Source organism: Psittacula echo (assembly GCF_963264785.1).
Source record: "Psittacula echo genome assembly, chromosome: 6".
In the NCBI taxonomy this organism is placed as follows: domain Eukaryota; kingdom Metazoa; phylum Chordata; class Aves; order Psittaciformes; family Psittacidae; genus Psittacula; species Psittacula echo.
The window spans coordinates 3434247-3455632 of record NC_137743.1 but is presented as its reverse complement, the minus strand read 5'-3'; the positions used below and the strand labels follow the sequence as shown (position 1 = coordinate 3455632).

General features: G+C 40.2%; 1 protein-coding gene across 2 annotated transcripts in view; it reads right to left on the bottom strand.

Moving 5' to 3' along the window:
- Positions 1-21386, bottom strand: part of ADAM12 (ADAM metallopeptidase domain 12) — a gene marked incomplete at its 3' end in the record, with an annotated part of 189126 nt that overhangs the window by 75564 nt on the left and 92176 nt on the right. For both annotated transcript variants that reach the window (XM_080620833.1, XM_080620834.1), the window contains exons 4-5: positions 5201-5279; positions 1478-1554 (exon numbers count right to left, since the gene is read on the bottom strand). In XM_080620833.1, the coding sequence (XP_080476959.1) occupies positions 1478-1554; positions 5201-5279 (156 nt within the window). The remainder of the gene's footprint in view (positions 1-1477; positions 1555-5200; positions 5280-21386) is intronic.

Genomic DNA, 21386 nt, shown 5'->3' with positions numbered 1-21386 from the left:
TCAGTTGTTCTCTTGCTAGAGTAAAGCATGCGTTACCAGGGAAACTTATGAAACTTTGGTCTGAAAAAGATGCTGCTATATTTTTCCTATGGGGAAGGAACTTAATACTCTCAGCTCGCACTTTGGGGATTTCTCTGCAATAGTGCCAGATGAGACCAAAATGTCACTGCCAGCATATGTTGCCTTGACATACCTGACTATCTAAAACTGGGAAACAACTCTGAGAGCTCAACAATGTTAATAACAGCACATTAGAGAAGGAAGAAAATGCTTTTAATGTGGAGAAGAGTGATTTCTCTTGAGAGTTTGTAATTTCTTAGGTAGCTCTGGAACAAGACGTCAGTGCAGACCCTCTCCTACACGGTGCAACTATTCCCTATGAAGCTTGCAGCAATGCAGTACTTGTAATTAAAATACTGGGAGCACCACATTATGTTTTTACAGACTGAGAGCATGACTAGTGAACGCAGACTGCCATGGTCCATGCGAGGGGTTAATTACAGTAAACCTGTGGAAGATGCCATAATGCCTTTCTCCACGTAGGAATTGCTACAGCAAATGAGTCCCTTGAACAGGGATAAGGGGCTTGGTAACAAACTCTTTGCTCTCTCTGCTGCTGTCAATCCCGCAGTTCTGTTATTAAAGCCTTGATAACACCACTATTGCACAAAATGCAAAATCAAGGGAAAAAGATTCCAGCTACTCGTGCTGCTTGTAGAGAAATTAACTCCAGAAAAGGTTGAGACAGCTGGAAATCTGACAGGAAAACTGGGTTTTCCAGGGAGAACACTAGAGCCAATTTACAGTTAATTACTGTGATTTGGAACAGCTCTGTGAGTAAATACCAGTCTCTGATTGTCCAAGTAAGGAAGATAATTGTTTCCTGAACTGTGTCCATTGTGCATTTAAAATGTTGTCAGCCTGTTCCTTCCTCAAGCTCAGAAGAGGTTTGGGTTTCAGCAATACAAATCTGTTACACTTGTGTTAACAAGTAGCTAAAATCCTAATGCTGAGCATCATATCTGCCACAAATGCCGTTTATGGAGCTCCACAGCCATATTTTTAAAGCAATCTCCCTTACTGCTGAGGCTGCTGGAACATGCATGAGTTCACAGCTGCAAAGGAGTCCTGCCATCACTGGTGACACAGCTTTGAGGACAAGGGGGCTGGAGGGGTACTGGGCACTGCCAGCTCCAAAATGTGCCAAGCATCACACTGCTATAAAGGGGCATAGAGAATGATGGGCAGCAAGAGAGAAGGGACATCATGGAAAACACCCTAACTGCTATCTGTTTTCAGAGTAACTAGAGGGAAAATGTTTTCACAGAGATTGCACCATCAGTTGAAAAATGGATGTCTGAAAAATGGGTAATTGGAAAGTCGATATTGATATATTCATTAAAAAGCAAACCAAAACCTCAGTGGGTACAAGGATGATTTCTTAAGGAGCTCAAGTATTACTGAAGTATTGGCTTACCTGAGTCCAGAGCAGGTACTGAGACTGACTGAGGAGTCCGGGTACCCTCGTACATGGCCGTGGTAGTAGCAGTGACCCTGATTGTGGAAAAGAGAAAGCATTTCAGTAGTCAGGAACACCCTTTGCTCTCTAGTTTCCTTACTGGTTTTACCCCCCTTACTTGAAAAGGGATTATCATTTTCAGGCTACAGCATTCAGAAACACTGACAGCACCTTTCCTGTCCCACTAAATCATAATATTCACTAATAAGTCACTCTACTAAAGATTCCAGACTGTTCCTAAATGGACACCTTGGGCGGTTTTTAAACCCCAAAGGGTCAGGGGAGTTTTTTGTTTTGTAATATTTGTTCTTGGGTTATGTTTTTAAGAGGGTCAATGGTGTTTAAATTGCCCATCTGACCACCGTTTTCTGTGTTATTTTGTTTAAAGCTATAATATGGTATATTTTATGAAATTAATCAGATTAACAAATTGGCTGACACATTGCTACTTTCTATAGAGACACATATTTTTATTTAAGGGCATTTGCATCTGTGTATGCCTATAGGAGGCAGCTATGCATAAAGAGAAGTACAAAAAGGCCAATCCCAGCCCTATAGGTTGAAAAAAATCACAGAGCAAATGAAGGGGGACGGAAAGAAGTTGGAAAGGAAACCTTTTATTGAATTACCCAACCTAGTGGCTGCACGTTATTAAGGACAACCAAGTATAAGAAGGTCTTCTATTTTGAGAGGCAACAATCCAATTTCATTTTGTGGCTAGGTTATTGTATTTCCTTAATAATCCACTGCTTGCAAAAGGCACCCACAACAGAGGTACTTTCTTAGCACACACACATATCTGTCTGGAATCAAGGTTAATTTTAGTGTTGACTAAAGGTTATATTACATTCCCAATTACGTGGCTGGCTGGAAAGCCGTGATTGTGTCAATGTCCAGCCTTTCTTTTCTCATGACTCCTGTGAATGCCACCTGGAAACTGAAAACACTGTTGTAAAAGGTTCCTATCTTATTAGTGCAAAAGAAAGTTATCACTCATGCTTCAACCTGACAGTCATCTCACTGTGCCTTTTTATTACTGGGTTCATCCACATCCACCTATCTGCATTAATTAACCTTTTCAGTTTGGGGGCATGCCTTTCACTTACAAAGCCTCACACACAGCAAACTTCTAAAGACCACCTTGATATTGTAAAGAAAGCAATAGCCATGAAAATGCTGGGCGAGATGCAATAACTCAGATATGAATTTTCTGCAAATAAGGTTATAACTATGAAAAATAACTGCTTAGGCTTAGAGCATTTGTATTTCCAACATGAGCAACTGAACATAGAACAGTAATGTCAGACTTTCTAAATCTCAATAGCTTTTCTCAGTGAAAGAAACAATGGAAACAGGATAGTAGGCTTTTAGTCTTGGGTATTCTTATCATCAGGACTCATAAAGACTGAGTAACTCATTAGAAAGGATAAAGTGACAATAAAAGGGCAGAAGTCATAGACTGAATTTTGGGGAGAAGATTGCTTCAGTCACAATTGCCAGGGTCATGAAAGTTTTCAATGTATATTTCAATGTATACTATTTCTCTTTAATTTAAGAGTATCAATTACGTGCATCAAGTTGATAAGAGAGGAGAAAAAACAATGCCCACCACCTCAGCACTGACCCTTATATGGTGATCGTGAAACAAGCTAAAACCAAATATAAAGTAGGTTTATTCTCATCACTTCAAGCACAAGGCAGAGCTCTTAAGAAGGCACTCTTTGGGGTTTAGTATCACCACTGTTAAGCACAGTAGTGAGTGGAACGGGGAGGGCAAGCTGACATCTCGTCCCACGCAGCCTGCTGCTGCAGTCTAGCTCTCTTTATCAAAGAGTGAATTATGGCAAAGGGCCTGATTTCTTTCCCTCTCCACACAACTTGTCATTTTATTAACTTTGAGCTCCCTGTTGTGGCCCATTTCACAGTTTCTCTCAGACCCACCTGCTATATGATGCCCAAGTTCAATACCGAAAATGTAAACTTATCAGACCATGGCCTGCAATTGGACTGGTAGAAAATTGATTTCTAGCTCAGTAACTCCACTGAACTGCAGGATTTCTTTTTTTTCCCGTCTCCTATCAAAGCTCTGTTATTCCTGTAAAGCAGTAGTAAAATGGATGACCCCCTAAAAACAATTAATTGCCACGGCTGATTTGTCAGACTTAAAGCAGAACTCTGCCCTTACTTGAGATCATTTAATAAACACCAGCTTTGACAACTGCAGATTTTTCAAGTGCTATAAACCAGAAAAATAATGTAGACACTGATTCATGTGCTAGAAACTCCCTAAATGGCAGCTCCACAAACCTGACTTGGTTCGACCTCCAAGCAGAATTTGACTAAGCAACTTTCCAATAGGAAATTGGATTTGGTTACAACTACAGACTATATTGACATCCTCAGTGAAGAAGAGATATAGAAACAAAATCACAGGGACTTATCTTTTCGAAACCATATTGCAGCATTTAATGAAAAATGAATTCAGTGATCTCTCTCAAAAAAATTACCTTATAGGCAGCAAAATGCACTGTCAGTATTAATCGTGACTTACTGCCATTGTGAAAACAGATATTTTTTAGTAAGGGAAAGCCTAGCTACCATTAGCTGTACACATATTCATATTAACATAGGTTAATATGTCAAAGACTTGGGTGCTTCATTTCTTTCATTTATTTCCTTTAGGAGTCTATACAGCCTTCCAGTTTCTAAAACAAATGACTATTTACTACTAAACGGATTTGGAAGAAGATATGAGCATCCAGCGAGAAAGAAAATACTGAAAGCTTTCAAAATGATTGCTTTACTTGGAGCTATAATGAAGATGCTTTTTCAGGAGTAAGATGTTATGCATAGAAATAATGCCTTTCACTGACACCAGCAAAGCCTGTTATGGATGGGAACACAAAGCACAATGCCTCTTCTGACAGTATCAGTAAATAAATAACGTAACGTAACCAATACTTTATTGTACTTAGGCAGAGAAAAGATAAACTTTGTAATTAAAATCACTTGCTGCATTGTTTCTAATTAAGGCATTTGTACTGTCAGAGGAAAAAAAATTACTGCTTTAAACTGTTTCTATTTATAAAAAGCAGTTTTTAACTACTGATTTTAACAGGGACCATGTTACCCATCTTTTTATATATATGCATACTCATAAATATACACATACATACTTACCTACTTACATGTATACATATATATTTATCATGTATATCCATAACAGTCTTATGGTCTGGTTTGAAAAGTATACCCAAACAACAAGACCCCTCTCCCAAACTCCTGAATGCAGAAAGACACCCAAGCCTTCCAAACGTCTGATCTGAGCTTCTGCACCATGGAAATGAGATATTTGGGCTTTCTTCCTGACTGAACCACGACTTTCTTCCATAACTGATCCGCAATGTCTGCATTTATTCTAAAGTTTTAATGGGTATATTTCCAAGCAGCTGAATAAATCTTATGGCTTTTAAAAGTCACCTGGTTAAAACCCCACAGCTTGCCTTTAAAGTCTTCCTCTAGAAATTCATGTGTAGGATCACAGCAGTCAAAAAGGTACTGAAGGCAACGATAAGAAAAGATCACACATGGAGCTGTTTCATCCCACAGCTCAGATCCTGGCAGGGAGAACCTTGGGGTTTAACAATGAAGCATCATCCACCCGTGAAACACCAACCTTACCGTGTAATTGCGTACGAGGACCACGTCAGTGCCGTCTTTCAAATAATGGGTTTCTGAGAAGCTGCTGGCTAACAGGCCCCTGGAAAAAAATAGAACACATGTAATATTAAGGCCACATCACCTTGACTTTGTCCTTTAGTGGTTCCGTTTAAGATAGCGATCAAAGCCAAGCATTAAAGATACAATGACTTACTGGCTGTGAGCGAAATAAGGAAAGATATAACTCCAAATACTGACGTTGCAGTACATGAACACTTCCTTCATTAACTGTGACTACAACTTTCCAGACTGCTTTCTCTTCTGTATGAGGACTGCACTTTTCAGTATTGAATCTTCCACATCATTTTCAATATATTTTACATTAAATCTGACATTTGGAGCATTGTTAAATAATGATGGCTTGTGGAAAAGTAAAATATTCTCTCTGTTACTTAGTTTACTATATAATGTGCTGTATTCATCAGCATGTGACTAGTTTAGCTCTTAGTAAACGGAACAAACTCAAGCTAAAACACTACAAGAGCATATAGAAGTTAGAGAACGGGATTTATTCTGACAATCTGAAAAGGATATTCACAAATGGAAATCGAACAACTTGAAATCATGCATCAGGAGACAGTAAAAGGCCATGTCTGTGATGAGACACTCTGCTCTCATACTCTTCCTTCTTCCCCTCCTGCTTTTGGCAATGATACAATGCAATTGCCATTTTCTAGAACTCTCCAGAGAGGGGCATGTGTGTGACAACTATGAAAAAACCATTCCTGCAGAAACCCCATGGGATAAGGAAAGCATCATCTGCCTTTTATATATATATATATATATATATATATATATATAAAAGTCTTGCTATTGATCTAGTTTTCAACTAAAGAACATTTTTAACAAGGCCAGAAGGAAGAATGCATATTCACATTTACTCCTAACATAGGTCTTAAGCCACGCTCAACACAAATGTGCTTGAGTTTTGACAAACACTCTAGTGAAATGCAGAAGCACAATACAGAGGAAACCATAGATAAATGCCACCATCATATTCAGAAAACTGGTGAGTTTGGACTATTGAAAATCTTTGGCACAGCATTTCACCGTGTTCTTTCTGTTCCACTTTAAAGAGGCGTTTCACCCTTGGGACGTTCATTTGAACAAATCAGGCTCTTTCTTTTATTTAAAGCTGCTTAATGCTGCACTCTTGCATATATACTAGTGGGAAGTAGTACAGAGTCTTTGTACATTTCTTGCAATTTATATAAACATTAAAACTTGAACCTGAATATTTAATTTTCATTACTGATTTACTTGCACCACATTAATATCCAATGGCTCAGTCACAGCCAGGACCTGGTTGTGCTAGAAACTGAACAAAGAGTTATTAGAAAGAAAGCCCATCTTTAAAAGCCTCTATCTTAAGAGAGAAGAAAAAAAATAACAAATGAAACAAGATCACATCAAGAAGGAAGCTTCAACATCAAAAGATTAAGATAGCAAAGCCCCAACATAAAGAATATTCTCACTTTACATTTTTCAGCTTGTGGGAAATGAAAGCATATTAATAGATACTGAATGTTCAAACACTGCAGCGTTTGGTGGCTTGTACAGGAGCTGCCCTGAATCTCAACCACCACACCTAGAGTGGGATGTGGTTGCCAAACAAACATCTAGTGTTGATTTAGATACTCCATATATTTTCACCAACCAGCTCCACAGGGACACCTTAAACCACCCCGTGTTGACATGAGACACACTTGACACCAACACTTGTCTCACCTCTTGTGCCTGCAACCTCTACAAAGGCCTGCCTGAAACAATGCGTGCTGTATCCATGTTTCCTATGGTCCCATTATCACAAAGAGCAACGGCTTTCTTAATTATCATTATTATTTATATAGCAACACTGCTAAGTTCTGTGCTTAGCAGGCATTAATTGCCTTTGTAAAAGGCAAGATCCCATCCTTTTCAAAGCCAACAGAGTTCTGCTCTGCACTTTCTGGAAAGGGGATTTCATATAGGAGTGATTTTTTATGTCATGGGACAAAATACAGGCAAGGGATAGGGGAACAGATGTAGCATAAGGTCAAAGTGATTAAGCAATATACTTGCCTTGTGCTCTGCTATTTCCAAAGTGTTTGACAGCAGTGATGATAAAGGTGACCTTTCTGCTTCTGTTCATTCTACCCTCAGGCACAGATTCAGAAAACGTTTCATAGATTCGTGGATTTTGATACCAGAAGAGAGCGCTGTGATCAGCAATCTGACCTGCCACATTACCTAGGTTGTTTGACTTGAATTAATCCTCTAGGGCAGGTAAACAAATTGCAGGTAAACATATTCCAGGTGTAGCTGTCATCGGTGTCCCTATCAGGATGAATTTTGCTATCTACCCTGATGAAAATACCAGCTGAATGTAAGAATTCTCAGGGTGAGTAGTAAAAGATTGGTAAGAGAACCAATGTGATGGAGTCCCACTGTTCGAGTAACCTAAGAAAAACAAAGGATGCCCCGATGTAGAAGCCAGAGTAGGATTTCAAATAATGGAAATTTCATGTGCCACCTTTGCAAGAAAAAAGCTTTTCAGGAGTCTGCATTAACACTCCTTCAGTTTAGTAACTGAGACATCTGTTTTCCTGCCATGTACAATGCTAGGGCTAGTTTGGGAGCAAGCCAGAGGAAAGGTTTTCTCCACACTGTAGAGGCTGGGGACCTCTACAAGACGTGTTGCCAGGCAGTCCAACAGTCTCTGGCAGAGAAAGAAGCTGTTAGCTCCACTTTCAGCATGTCTAATATCTTAAAAGCTGGACAGCCATGCAAGCACACAGCGCTAGCGTCCAGGGACAGCAAGTCGTGCAAAGGCATTACTTGAAAGGTTATGAAAACTAAGTGTAACAAGCAACCAAATTGCACTCCGCTTTCTAATTATGGCAATAACGTTTAACATCCCAAACAAGGAATTCAACATATGTATCTATTAGGTAATTTAATAACAGCCCTCCCCACCCCACAAAGATATGCAATGTAATAGATTGATTTACATTTGTGGTTTTGACCCACCGTAAACAAGATTAATAGAGGAAAGTAAATTAATTTAGATGGCAAGCTACTTAACCTAATTGGATCAATGTAATTCTGGAAGAGCAGGGATCAAAATAACCTTAATATATCATAGTGCAATTCATCACCATGTCTGGAGTTTCAGATGTTGTCAGCTACAATGCTCAGCAGTACCAGATGATTATCAGGTTTTTGCACTCCTTGAACAGACGGAAGCCGACGTTATCAAGAACTGCATCAACTGCTGGTTATGATTAAAGAAAATCAGTTGAGGCAACACCACAACTTTCTCATTTATTCTCCAAAGATGCAATTCTGGAGTTAAATTACTTATGTACTTAGTCACTGTGTGCCAGCACCGAGGATTCTTTTACATTTCCTAGAGTCAAAGTAACAAGTAGAAGCACTGATGGCCCAGAGGACAAGCTTTATCCCCCCTGATCTGTGGCAGACTTCCTCATCCTTTGTAAATCAGTAGGAAGCTTACCTGTCAGATTTATTGAGCCATTTTCAGGTGTCAAACAGCTTCCACTAACCTAAGCCTCAGGGAATATGGTGAACGTGATTTAAACCTGTAATCCTCACCTTCCCAGCCCGCTGCAATGTGTCTCAGGCAGTTTGTTTGGGGAGGGGGAAAATGTCCTGCTTTAAACACAACGAACTTTTTACTCAATCCATCCAGTGACAGGAATGGCGATTTCACACATTGCCTCTCACTTGCAAATGAGAAAATCAGTCCCTGCTCTCCAAGCAGCACTAGATTATTTCAAAAGGTTATAATGATATTTCATCACCTGGGGAGAGTCAGAAAGACAGAGTCACACAGGTTAGAGATGGAAAAAGATCTAGTGGATCATACAGATGACCTCCCTGGAAGCCAGCTACACTGTAGATCAAATTAGGCCTGTCTTCTCGAGCTTCAAATGTCAGAAGCAATGCTAATCCCACCACTCTCAGAGGGAGATTACTTTGCATCCGGCAGATGTTACTGTCACGATGCATTTCCTGACACTCAGCCTTTTCTAGTTTGTCCTAGCTGGAATAAAATGCTTTTCTTTCTTGGTATATCTATCATCCAGCTACGTGCACTTTATTATCAAATTCTGCTTTAATGTGCCATGTATAGAATATCAGGCTACAAAAAAAACCCAACAAGAACTGTGTACTTTTCATGTTAGTGCTGCTCAGGAATAATCTAAGCCTCACCACAGCAGGAGCAGACACCAGGGTTTTCCTTGGTGACACAGGAGAAACCGGTAGACAAAAGCTTAAGGAGCAAATATCTAAGAGCACCCAGGCTTGTTTTTCTATGTCTTTCAGCATGAAACTCCTTTGCTTACCTTCCCTGTTCCAGGTCATCCTGCTGCAACACAAATACAAGGGGGAAGACACCAGCATTGTTATTTATCAAAACTAATCTACGAGTTTCTCTAAGCTGCTCTGTGAATCTGAAGTGACACCCAGCAACTGAGACTCAACAGCACTGCTTTAAAACCAAACAATATGATGTCTGGATGATCTGGTACATGTTTCTTCAACATCCTGGGTGGTGTGTGACTCACTGCTACCCATCTCAGAAGGACTACGCATTGCTCTGGCTTGACATGGAGCGCAAAACTTGACCTTTGCTTCAGCAGGAAGCAGGGCCACCAACATAGACCCTAGATTTTACAATAATAAATCTCTGCTTCTACTAGCACTGTCTGATTGTTAGTGCTATGAGTGAGCAAGAAGGGACCTGGGCCTCTTCTCATGAGCAGGCACCCAAACCCACCCACCAATACCAGGGATATGGCGTGATCTGCTGCTGCCATCAAGCATTAACTAAGACTTTGAGATGGGATAAACTGAAGTCAGTAATGGACACTAAGCTAAAATCCCATGTCTGAAATAGAAACACCTTCATCAATTTTCTAAAAGCAGCGCTGTGTTTCCTTTTGAATCTCCTGGAGGTGTAAAGCAGCCTCAAATCTGAGCGTGTGCTTTGTCAGCTATTTGATTCTGAGGTCTAACTTGCCCAGGAATGAATCTTGGGTACCCTCCATATACACTGCAAGACTCACAGCACTGAGATGTATGATCTGATCTTTGTTTCTCCAACTTTTTATCCTGTGGAATGGTTTGGAAATGCAGCCCCTAAACTTCACCTTGAATCTTGTTTCAAATGTGGTCACACATGGACATCTCTATTCTGGAGTAAAGCATCCCAGCAATGCACTCTTTGATTAGGAGGTTCACCGGGATGCTTTTTATGATAGACAGAAGGTGCTGGGAACCTGTTGAGCTTTTGAGAGGAACATAAACTTTTCATGCTCTTAAGTTTGTTTTTCTGCTTTCCTTTGCTGTTGATTAAGAACGCAGTCCGGATACACTCCTTTAAGAACTGGTGTTTTAAGGAAGAACATTAAATATTCCTATGACTTCTTAAATGATAACAGTCAGCTGTTGTACCTGCTCTGTGGGAGCATTGATCATAATAAGCCACTGGTAGTGCAAAGCTGACTGAAATCTGACCTTGGTGCTTCTCTTTCCCAGCAGCTCAGACAGATATCTGACCTTTACTGATGCTTGTTACTCTTTCTTGTGCTTCCACATTATAAAGTGCCCATTTTCTCCCCCATCCAAGTACTGCCTCACTCTATTATACAAATTCTTATTAAAACCCCTCTGGCTATGCATTTCAAACCTTGCCTACAAATGGGGGAGGTGAAGAGAGTGAAACAAGATGGCATATAAGCAGAGATAAAAAACATCATCTAAACCTCTGCCTCCTCTCTCATCGTACTCCATTAATTCTTAAGCATCCCAAGCCAGGTCATTCTGACCTTTACACTGGAATTAGTTGCTATTTCTTCAATTGCTGTATTTCTCCACAGGTATATCCAGAGGAATAAACAAGTCTGTTAAGCCTGCTGCTCTGCAGTGGTGATCTCAGTGCAAGTACCTCATGATACCCACAAAGGTGATATTCACAGAGGTGTTTTTCAATTCTTCTTTCTCATTACAATAGAAGGAACGAGTGAAACATGGGTAATGACTTTCCCATGCATAGGCACCTAACATCATCCTGCTCAGAAAACCACCACATATTTTTTATAACCAGGCCCCATTCTTTCCCCTTGTTTAATTATCTTAAGTGATGAGAAATGCTTTTGGACATTTTCCCATTGAATGTCTTCACTTCATAATATCCTATCTGCCACACTCTAGTGTGCTGCCATAGAGGGACTGCAATGTCATAATTAAAGAACCTGAGAGATGGAAACTCACAGAACTTAATTAGCACAACAATTCTGAGGGAAAGAGGGGAGCAAAATAAAACTATAATAGCAAGGAAATCAACCAAGCATCTGAAGTTTCAATATTGACTTTACGGTAGTAGCCTTTGGCCTGTTTCACATTGTCTGTCGATAGACAATTTGAGTAGATCATACAGTACATTTGAAATAGGCGTCTCTGTACTTCTACCCAGTTTGTTTGTTGCTGGAATTTATATAATCCTGTGTCTACCGGAGTCCATACAGAAATCCTACTCCCATCCCTGCATGAGTGGAACAATATCCGTCACAAAGACAGTAACTTTTCATGAACACACGCTATGATGTCAAAGCTAAAGCCATGCTTTGAGCTACCCCCGGACAATGTGGTGGAACATAGGTTCTCTATTAATAGCTCCTCTCTGGTGTGCTGGGAGTAGGAAGACAAGACAGGTAAGCACAGCTTTTGAAGCCTACAAGCATCCTGCCTTTGGAACTAGTCACTACATCTGGTTGCAGCATAGAGAAAACTAAAGAAACAGCCTAAGCAAACAAATCTAAACAACTAAGAGAGAAAACCACCTCCTTGGCTGGCAGTCACTGCATGATTGAGAGCTTTCTTGTTTTGTGGCTGCCTGGAAAACAAACCCTAAACCTCACCTCCCCAAACATCAATAGAAAAGGATAGAAATTAAATTAAGCCAGTCAGTGGCCTCCCATGCTGTTACCAGGCTCTCAGTGCACACCCTGCTTCCATCACTTATTGTAATGTTTATAGCAAACATTTATTTGCCAAAGCTGTATCATTTATTTTATCATTCTAATTCCAAAACATTAACAAAGAGGCTAGTGCTAACCAGTGTTGCAGTGATAGTATGTTGGACAATGATAAACAACTCATCCAACAAAGCAAATGGGTAAAAACAAATTCTCTCTCTGAAATGGCTTAAGCTTGGTCAAGCCCCTCAGGGTAGTCACTGATAATGGGACATCCTTAGGTTTCCTGCACCTCAGATGGTCATTAAAGGGAGAAGCAACTCACATGGGATGTGTGGTGGGAATGAAAGGAGTACTAGCAAGGTTTGCTCTGTGTTCACAAGACAGCTTGGAAACATAGCAGAACTTCTTCATCAGGAGAGGGAATGGCACCACTTCTGTGAGCTTTGACTAAAACTGCTCATCTTGCACACACTGAAAACCTAAGTCAGAACTTCTGACAATGGTACATAAGGGCAGACCTAGTGGGAATGGCTTTAACCTGCCAGAGGGGGGACTGAGATGAGCTCTTAGGCAGAAGCTCTTCCCTGTGAGGGTGCTGAGGCGCTGGCACAGGGTGCCCAGAGAAGCTGTGGCTGCCCCATCCCTGGCAGTGTTCAAGGCCAGGTTGGACACAGGGGCTTGGAGCAAGCTGCTCCAGTGGAAGGTGTCCCTGCCCGTGGCAGGGGTTGGGACTGGATGAGCTTTAAGGTGCCTTCCAACACAAACCAGGCTGGGATTCTATCATTCTGTGAACTGCATCCTACCCATCTTAACCTCAAAGATGTTCTGACTTTTTTTCCACCAGCCAACTCCAATATAGCAGAGCAGCATTTGACAGTTTTCACCATCTCTCTCACAGAACTGTCCTAGGAGAGCTCCTTGTGAGGAATATTTTATATTACCTCCTTGAGGTTCCCTGTGTAGTAGAATAATAGAAATCATGTTATTGGTTCAGCATTGCAGTATGTCATGAAAAAAAACACCTTTAGTACAGGCTCCAGAATAACACCAGCCACAAATCACTGTCAGCTATGGAGAGATGGCAGTGCTTATTGGCTAACTGATTTTTGATGGAAAAAATACGATTCCATACATTTAGGCAAACTGTGCAGACTGACTGCTCTAGAGACACTTTACTGCATGAGCTACATCAAATAGTTTTAACTTAAAATAATGGAGGTGACTGTGAAACCCTGAAGCAACATGCCAAAAGTTAAAGCATTATGTTGGGAGTAACTACTGAACTACTACTACAACACCTCTGAAGTATCTATGGCAAAGATCAAAAGCAATGTGCGCGCTATGCTGCAGGCTGAACCCGGACAGATTTACACAACTAAAGTGTTCTGAATTGGCTTTGGCTAGACTGAAGACTAACACAGCTCTGAAACAACCTGGCTTCCCTTCCATCGATCTGCTCCTCAGATGACAATACTGTGGTTTCAGATGAAATGCACACTTCCTATTATTATGCTTCCACTAAAACTTGTTCAAGATAATCTAGAGGCTTTCTTAAACATTTTGATCTTGCATGAAGAATACAGCATTAAGAGTTACAGGTGCAGGCAACACAGTACTGTAAAACCATGGCTCAAAAGATTCACTAGAAAACATTGAGATGTTTCAGAAGCTAAAAGGTACATGTATCATAAGTGACAGACATAATATTTTAATGCATTATTTTTTAACATCACAGTACTACCTTTTGTAAAAGAAATTCTTTATAGTCCCTGTAACACCTCTAGAATGGCATATTTTTATTAAGAGATACTGGGTTGTGAAGCTGTCAAATTCTATTTGAAATGCTTCATGCAATTAAATGTGCCATTCATAGCGAAGTACGTGAACAGATGAGATTGGGCAAACTCTCTGAGTGTACTTTCATTTGAATGCTTTCAGGCTAGCACAGAATTCTATTGAAAACATCCAAGGAAACTAGTCAGAACAGGAAAAACTTATACACAGACAAATGTAAGTAATTCCAATGAAAAATCAGAACTTATTAAAATCTAACTAACAACATGGGAATAGTGCAGTGGATTACTGAGGGTTATACGCGAGCATCTGCAGTGCTTTCAGAAAGCCAAGCTATTATATTAACGAAGTCACTGAGCTTAGGTTTATTCCTAGACTCTAACTAACCATCACATCCTCTCCGTATCTTATTCTTGCTTTTGAGTGTGCGCCTGTAGGTTTGTATTTGCATTTTCATTTAAATGAAGCTGTCTTGCCATTTCTGCCAGTTTGCTGAAACATAAAATAGTGGGTTTGTTTTATTAAACTCACTTTTCCCCTTGCCACAATAAGGAGACATTTGCTTTAAGCAGGCCATACTTCCATTTCACTTGCAGAACACTGCTGACTTTTACAGATATGCCTTCATTTTGCCCTGTGTCTCTCTGTCCTTCTCACTAACCTTTTAAAACTCTGGATAAAGACAGCAGAGATATGGAAGAATATTTATGTCCAAAATCTGTGTTTAATTATCAAGCCTACCAACCTGGTATGCATCCTCATTTAAAACTAACTAGGTGCAAAAGCCATAAGATTTGCTACAGATTGTCAGACCAAAGGTCCACCTAGCCCTATATTCTGTCTCCAAGTGGTCAATACTATAATAACTCAACGTGATGACAAGCATGCTACATTTCCCCTGCTCCTGCTCTGCCTCCAAATCCTTTATGAGCCAGGGACAAATGTGGAGTGGAGACTGAGATTAAACAAGAGCTCACAAGGGTGTTCTCATTCTCTTCCTTTCCAATTAAAGCAGTGACTTCCATGAAGATCAATTAATTTGGTAACACAACAAGACTGCAGCTGCAGATTTCAGGCAGTGCACTAAAGCTAATGGCAGCTATTACAGCATGGTGTGCTCTGAAGCTTGTTCCTGTGGATAAGGCTGTGATTTCCATTCCTAGGACAATTTTAATGGGACAGAAAACCAGCCAGTAAGATACTGACTGTCTCAGTACCCTGTATGCTTTTGTTTGGAGGCTGACTATGAATGTTTGTGCAGTTTTCAAGTGTGTAAGGGTTTATTCTCACCTGAGCAAGCAAAGCTGCATGAGATCACAGACTCCTGCTAACACTGTTCTGATCCAATAAAAATACAGTCACTCTCTGGCTTTACCAGAAACATCATTTCTTGCACAAAGATTTACCTGCATGTTTTCTAATCCACTTCTAAAATGAGCACATCCTCCACTGTTCAGGCTCAAAGATGCTGGGCTGCTCCTGCCCTGTACCAACAGTCTCACCTCCTGCAAAAGGACAGCACATCCCAAACTCTGCATCTGCTGCTGGCATATGGCACTTCAAGTGACTTGGGAAAGCCTGGAGTGATTTTTCAAGCAACGTTAGGCTATACTCACAGAGGATGATGGCTCATTTCCAACTAATTCTGCTTCAACACAAGACTTGGAATTAGGATGAGGTGATTCAGGTGTTTGCAGAAGAAAAACATGGGCCTGAGGCATGAAGTGAGTTTATAGGGAGAGCATCTGAGAGCAAAGATGGGGTTTGAAATATTCTCCTTCTTTTCCTCTTTCTTACCCATTAATTACTTCCCTACATTGCCTGCATTTTACCTTAGTGATTTTTCTTCATCTTTTGATTCCTTCTCCTTTTCTTGACATTATCCCTCCACACCTCTCCTTTCATCACCTCTTACATGCTTATGTTTATTATTACACTGCTAAACAGGAGACACTTAGTAAGCAAGTACACCAAAAAGCAACACAAGCACATTGGTGCTTGTCTTAAATCTCCAACCTGTGGCTACCACAAAATGATATATGAGGCTGGTTGTGACCAACTCATGACTTCAGTGGGACCTCCAATGGAGATAACACAAATCACCATCCCTGTTTGTCAGGTCAGGTTCCATGTTCATGTTTTTCAGGCAGGAAAGAAGGAATGGCCAGCAAAATCCGGGCACTGTGGTAAGGGTAAATTAGGTTTTTAGCTTCTTTTTTGGGGGGGTTTTTTCTTCACCTCTCTCTGCTGCACATTTCCACTGCATTTGCATTTAATTCCTTGACTCTGCCATGTGTCAGAAGCCTTTATGAACCAATTAAACACATTAACTCAATAGCAAAAGTCTGCAGGAAACCATCAAATCAATGCCTGTGGCTTTAGCTAGGTGAGCTGGCTCACTGCAGGCTGCAAGCATGGCAGAGCTGCAGTAGAAGGACATGGGAAGGAAATGAAGCAGCAAGGCTGAGGCATAAGGATCTTTCCTCCCCACTCCATCAACAAGCCTGCAGTCAGAAACACAAAGAAAAACTCCACAGCATCGACCGCTTCTGCTTTTACTTATTTAGCAATTGATTAATTTCAGAAACAGATTCTGACTTCTTGCTACAGAAAGGTTTTTGGCTGGCCCAGGGGTGCAGACTTGCTTCTCACCCGCTTCGAGGGCATCTCATTGCACTGAAAATACACTGGTAAAGAGCTTGGGTGAGAGCAGGATCAGACACTGTCTTTTAGCAGTTAAGACACAAAATCACAGTTTTCTTTTCAATTCAAGGAAGTAATTAGTTTATAATAACATTTAACATTTAGTTGCTGACAGAGATATGACACTTATCTTACATAAGTCATTTTAATTATTCCTACTAACCAAGACCTCAAAACTATTGTGCAGTCTAAGCTAACAATGCCTTTCCAGATATTTTTGGTTCTAGTGTCATCTGAAAAATTGATGCCTGGAGCATCAGCATTTATCAAGCTCATTATAGATTTCATCTGAATGACTACAGATAATTAAAAGTATGCTTCATTTTCATTGTAATGTTTCCCCCTCTAACACTGCAAAGCAGCTCTGTGGTTGCTTAGGGTTTTAGGAATTAATGTAAACTCCTTTGCTAGAAAATGAAGCTCCACAGGATTATATACACACCATATATATAGACATAAGTCAAACATGCAGAAATGATATGTATTCACACACATGTACACTTTGGGGCCCTATATACATTTGCACTTACATAAAATATTCTTATAAATGAATGGTTATTTCGGATAGATACGCAGCTTCAGACACTTGGGTAGCCATCCTCTGAAAATCAGTCTTCTCTAAGGGACTTGGTGAGGTTGGACACATAAAATATCTTTAGAAAATGTTTGTCACACTTACATGTTGCCTATATGAAATATATGCACCTGATGCCACATCATCTTACACTGCACACTTAAATAAAGCACATATATGCTACTACTGCACTCATCAGCGGAGACATTGCTTCATTTTGTGTAGGTGTTACTGTCTTAGGAGATGCCCAGAGTGAAGAGACAAATCGAGTACCCATTCGATAGGGTTCTGGAAAGCAATCCTACCTGAGCTGAGATTTTAGTGATATATTGATATATGTGGAATGATGTAAAAACCATTAGGAGGGTTCTGAGTAAACTCAGCTTCCTCTGCACTGGGAGCTACATCATTCACATCTAAAAAGCTGGATTGCTGTATGAATGCAGGACATGCATTTTCACACAGCCCTGGATTAACATCAGTTTAAATCTTTTTTTCTACTATCAGACTATGTCTGTCATACCTGGAGCTGCTACAATAATTGTTAATAATGCTCATAGAAAACATCTATATGAGTTTTTTACCTATGAGTTTGCAATAACTAGTACAACACTGAGTTTGACTTGCATAAGGATCCTTAACAGTATTTCAATGAAGTACCATCATGTATGATGAATTTTCCTTGGCACAGCTTTATCATCAAATGCTTTATGTTTTTACATGACTTTCCAGGTTACTTTGAAACTAAAGTTACCCATAAATAGCAATGGCATTAAAAAGCAATTACAGATACATGCCTTTTTAATGCCCCTATTATAATCCACATTCTGGTAAATCAGAGAGAGCCTATTTAATGATACAGGCACAGAAGAAACTCTAATGATTTAGTATTAAGATCCATGGGAAGCACTGCTAGCAAGGGGTTGGTGAGGTACTTTCAGACTGAGGTAAGAAAGAGGGAAAAAAATTTAATGAGTAGAACCTGACACAAATATTAGGAAATTGATCCATATTTTATAAAAGCCATTTCATCCAAGACAGTTCAGGTTTCCTCCCACTCGCAGAATGGATTCGCAGCAAATAAACCCTTGACTCACGGGAATATTTCACATGCAGATTTGGCTTTTATGTAAATTATTTAAGTATGTTATAGAAAGTTTGGGCAGTGATGTAGAAATGTTCCCCTGCCTGTGCATATCAGTCAAAGGAACAGCACTCATCACTGAGGAATTCATAAGGGTAAAAGTTTTGCTAACAGGCTTGAAACTAGGCTCTGGCATGGAAAAGATGAGACTACATTATCCTATAATATTATGCTATCCCTTAAAATCACCTCCTCCTGACAGCAGGAAGGGAAGGCAGAGCCTTGGACTGGGTTGTACTGGTAGTACAATAAACCTCTGCCCAGAACAGCACGTTGCAAACTGGAGAAGCCTAAACGCAGGGAATGTGGAGACAGATGTTAATGGAAGTCAGTATCCAAAAGGAAAATTTTGCAGCCTTCACATCCGGAATATCAAAAGAAAGGTTAATTACAGGAAAGGATATAATTTTTTTGTTGCTTTTTCTCCTGGTTATTTCCAAACCACACAAAACTATCTTTATTTTATATGAGTTATTCTCAAACCAGACCATGCTCCTCCACGTTTTAGTGTTGAATAGTATCAGCTAAGGCAGGAAATTGTTTTTAACAACAGAGAACTAAACCAACAAAAGCCTTAGAGTAAGTCCCTCCAAAAGAGTTCTTCAGAGAATTGTTGGAACACTACAAGAGACTGGATGTATAACTGCCCACTGCATTCCAGACACAAACCCCCGTTTGCTTTCTTGCACATCATTGATTTATACTCTTTAAATAATGTCCAAAAATTACATATTTTATATCGTATTGTTCATTTTCCTACCTAAAATAAAGGGTATTCATTTTATTCAAGCTGTGTTCTGCCATTAGGTCAATCCTAGCAAGGAAATGCTGAGGCTATTTTACTTGATGAGAGATGTTACATTGCGCTGCACTACAAGAATTGGTTACAATGCTTTCATAGCAAAAAGAAGGAGATACAATTTTATCAGTACCATGCCAAACAATGCAGCCCACACTGAAGGTGCACAGACCTGTGTCTGTCTGCTGCCCAAAGCCGGACAAGCCTATAACAGCGCTGTCATCAAAGGTTAAAGAGAAAGCACCCGTTACACAAGAGATGCCAGGTTGTCAGGGAGATCCAGATAATACCACACAAAAAAAGCTCTAACCCAGCTCAGTTAGGTGAGGAAACAGAAGACACAAGCTACTAACAAAATAGCGGGGAATTCAACAATTTGGGTAACGCACAATAGGATACTGAACTTTTCCCCTCCAGACCTCTGGTTTTAATTAGATCCTTGTCCAAAATAATGGAAAGGTTCTTAGCAACTGATGGCTGATGTGTAGATTGCAAAAAATGAGCTGGTCTGAGATTAGACAGTGATATCATAGCACAACAGACTCCATTTAGCACCATTCCCTTTTCCCCCCTCAATCCTGCCAACTCTCTCTTTTGTTATCAGTCTGGCAGGAAGGAGATCCTATAAGAATTCCCAACTATTCTCTTGCAATTAGGAGACAGGAGGCAGAGCAGAATTGAGGTAAATGAAGTGGGCATGGCGGTAAGGGGTAAGCAGTAAAACTGGTTTACACGTTCTGCATGCAAAGCTCATCAGTCCCAGGGATGTTAGTCCAGCATCTCAGACAGCTAACTAACGCAATAAAAGGAACAAAAGAAAAGCAGAAATAAAGATAAACACCTAGGAAAATCAAAGCAACAACCCCCAAAGAAGTATGTAGCATTTTCCCTTAAGATTTGTAGGCATTTTCCAGGTGTCAGTAATACTTTGGGGCATCCTTGTACAGCTCTAAATGCTTTTCTTCCCCACCGCCTGATTATTTTTTATGGAAAGTGGTGTTTTGTCTTAAAAAAACTATCTTCATTGCATTCACATTTTGTCCTAATTTTCCACTTAGGAGTCAAGCCCTTCTTTTCAGTAACAAACCACATGTACCCACCATGGGTTTTAGGTAAAGTAGCATAGACTTAACATTTTTAGATGCCACTAATTAAATACCTCTACTTGATTCTGCCTTTTAAGGCCAAACTGCTTGTTCCTGGGTTTCCCCTTGATCTGCTCCAATTTGTCATGCTCCAGAGAGGATGACTATTCCAGCTGTACTTCAGAAAGTGCAATGGCTTGCAATTTACAGGACCTTCTGCAACATGCTGTTTTCTGTATCTTAACACACCAAGAGGGATGAGCTTTGGTCTACAACCCAAGATACTGGCTTGTTTGAGCATGAGGAATTTTGCCTTGGAAGACTCAATGCAGCAGTTCATGTCTTCACCTTGGTCTGATAGAAATCTTTACTGCTAAAATGCGCATTAACTGACGAATGTCCATGCTTGGTTTCAGAGGCATATTTTGGACACATCTAGAAAGTGCACAGGGAGCAACATTTCATTATTAGTGAAAATCAGCAGAATCTCATTATTTCCGACTGAGCTGTGGGGATTCAGATCAGCAGAAAGAGATAGAACAACAATGAAAAACATAATGCAAATAATAGAATGCAAAAGCCCTTCAAAATCAGGCAGCAAACAACGGAAGCTGAGTTTGGAACTCAGTGCAAGACAGTGATTATAGCTTATGAAAGGAGAAAAAAAACAACCCCATCACAACACTGGAATTCCAGAAATCTGCTCTCCTAAGAGGAAACCTTCTTATACTTTCTGATGGATGAGAGTCTCAAAGTACAGTGTCACTGAAACAGGAAAGCAACTGCAACTGCAGAGACCCAAATCCGCCAAGATAGAGTGAGCGCTGCCAAAAAGGCATTTTAAATTTTAACAAGACCTGACCGGAGACTGTTTGGCTTGTCTCAGCTTCCTGATGGTTAAAAGTTGGAAAGGTAGCAGACCCTTAGCAAAAATACCTGGAAAGCCTAGATGGCGGAAAAATAGCCAGGAGTGTGTCTGGAGAGGACATCAGTTTCCAGTGAGGTGAAACCTCACCGTCACTGGACAGTCTGCTGGTAACAACAGGGTTTTAGATATTGCTT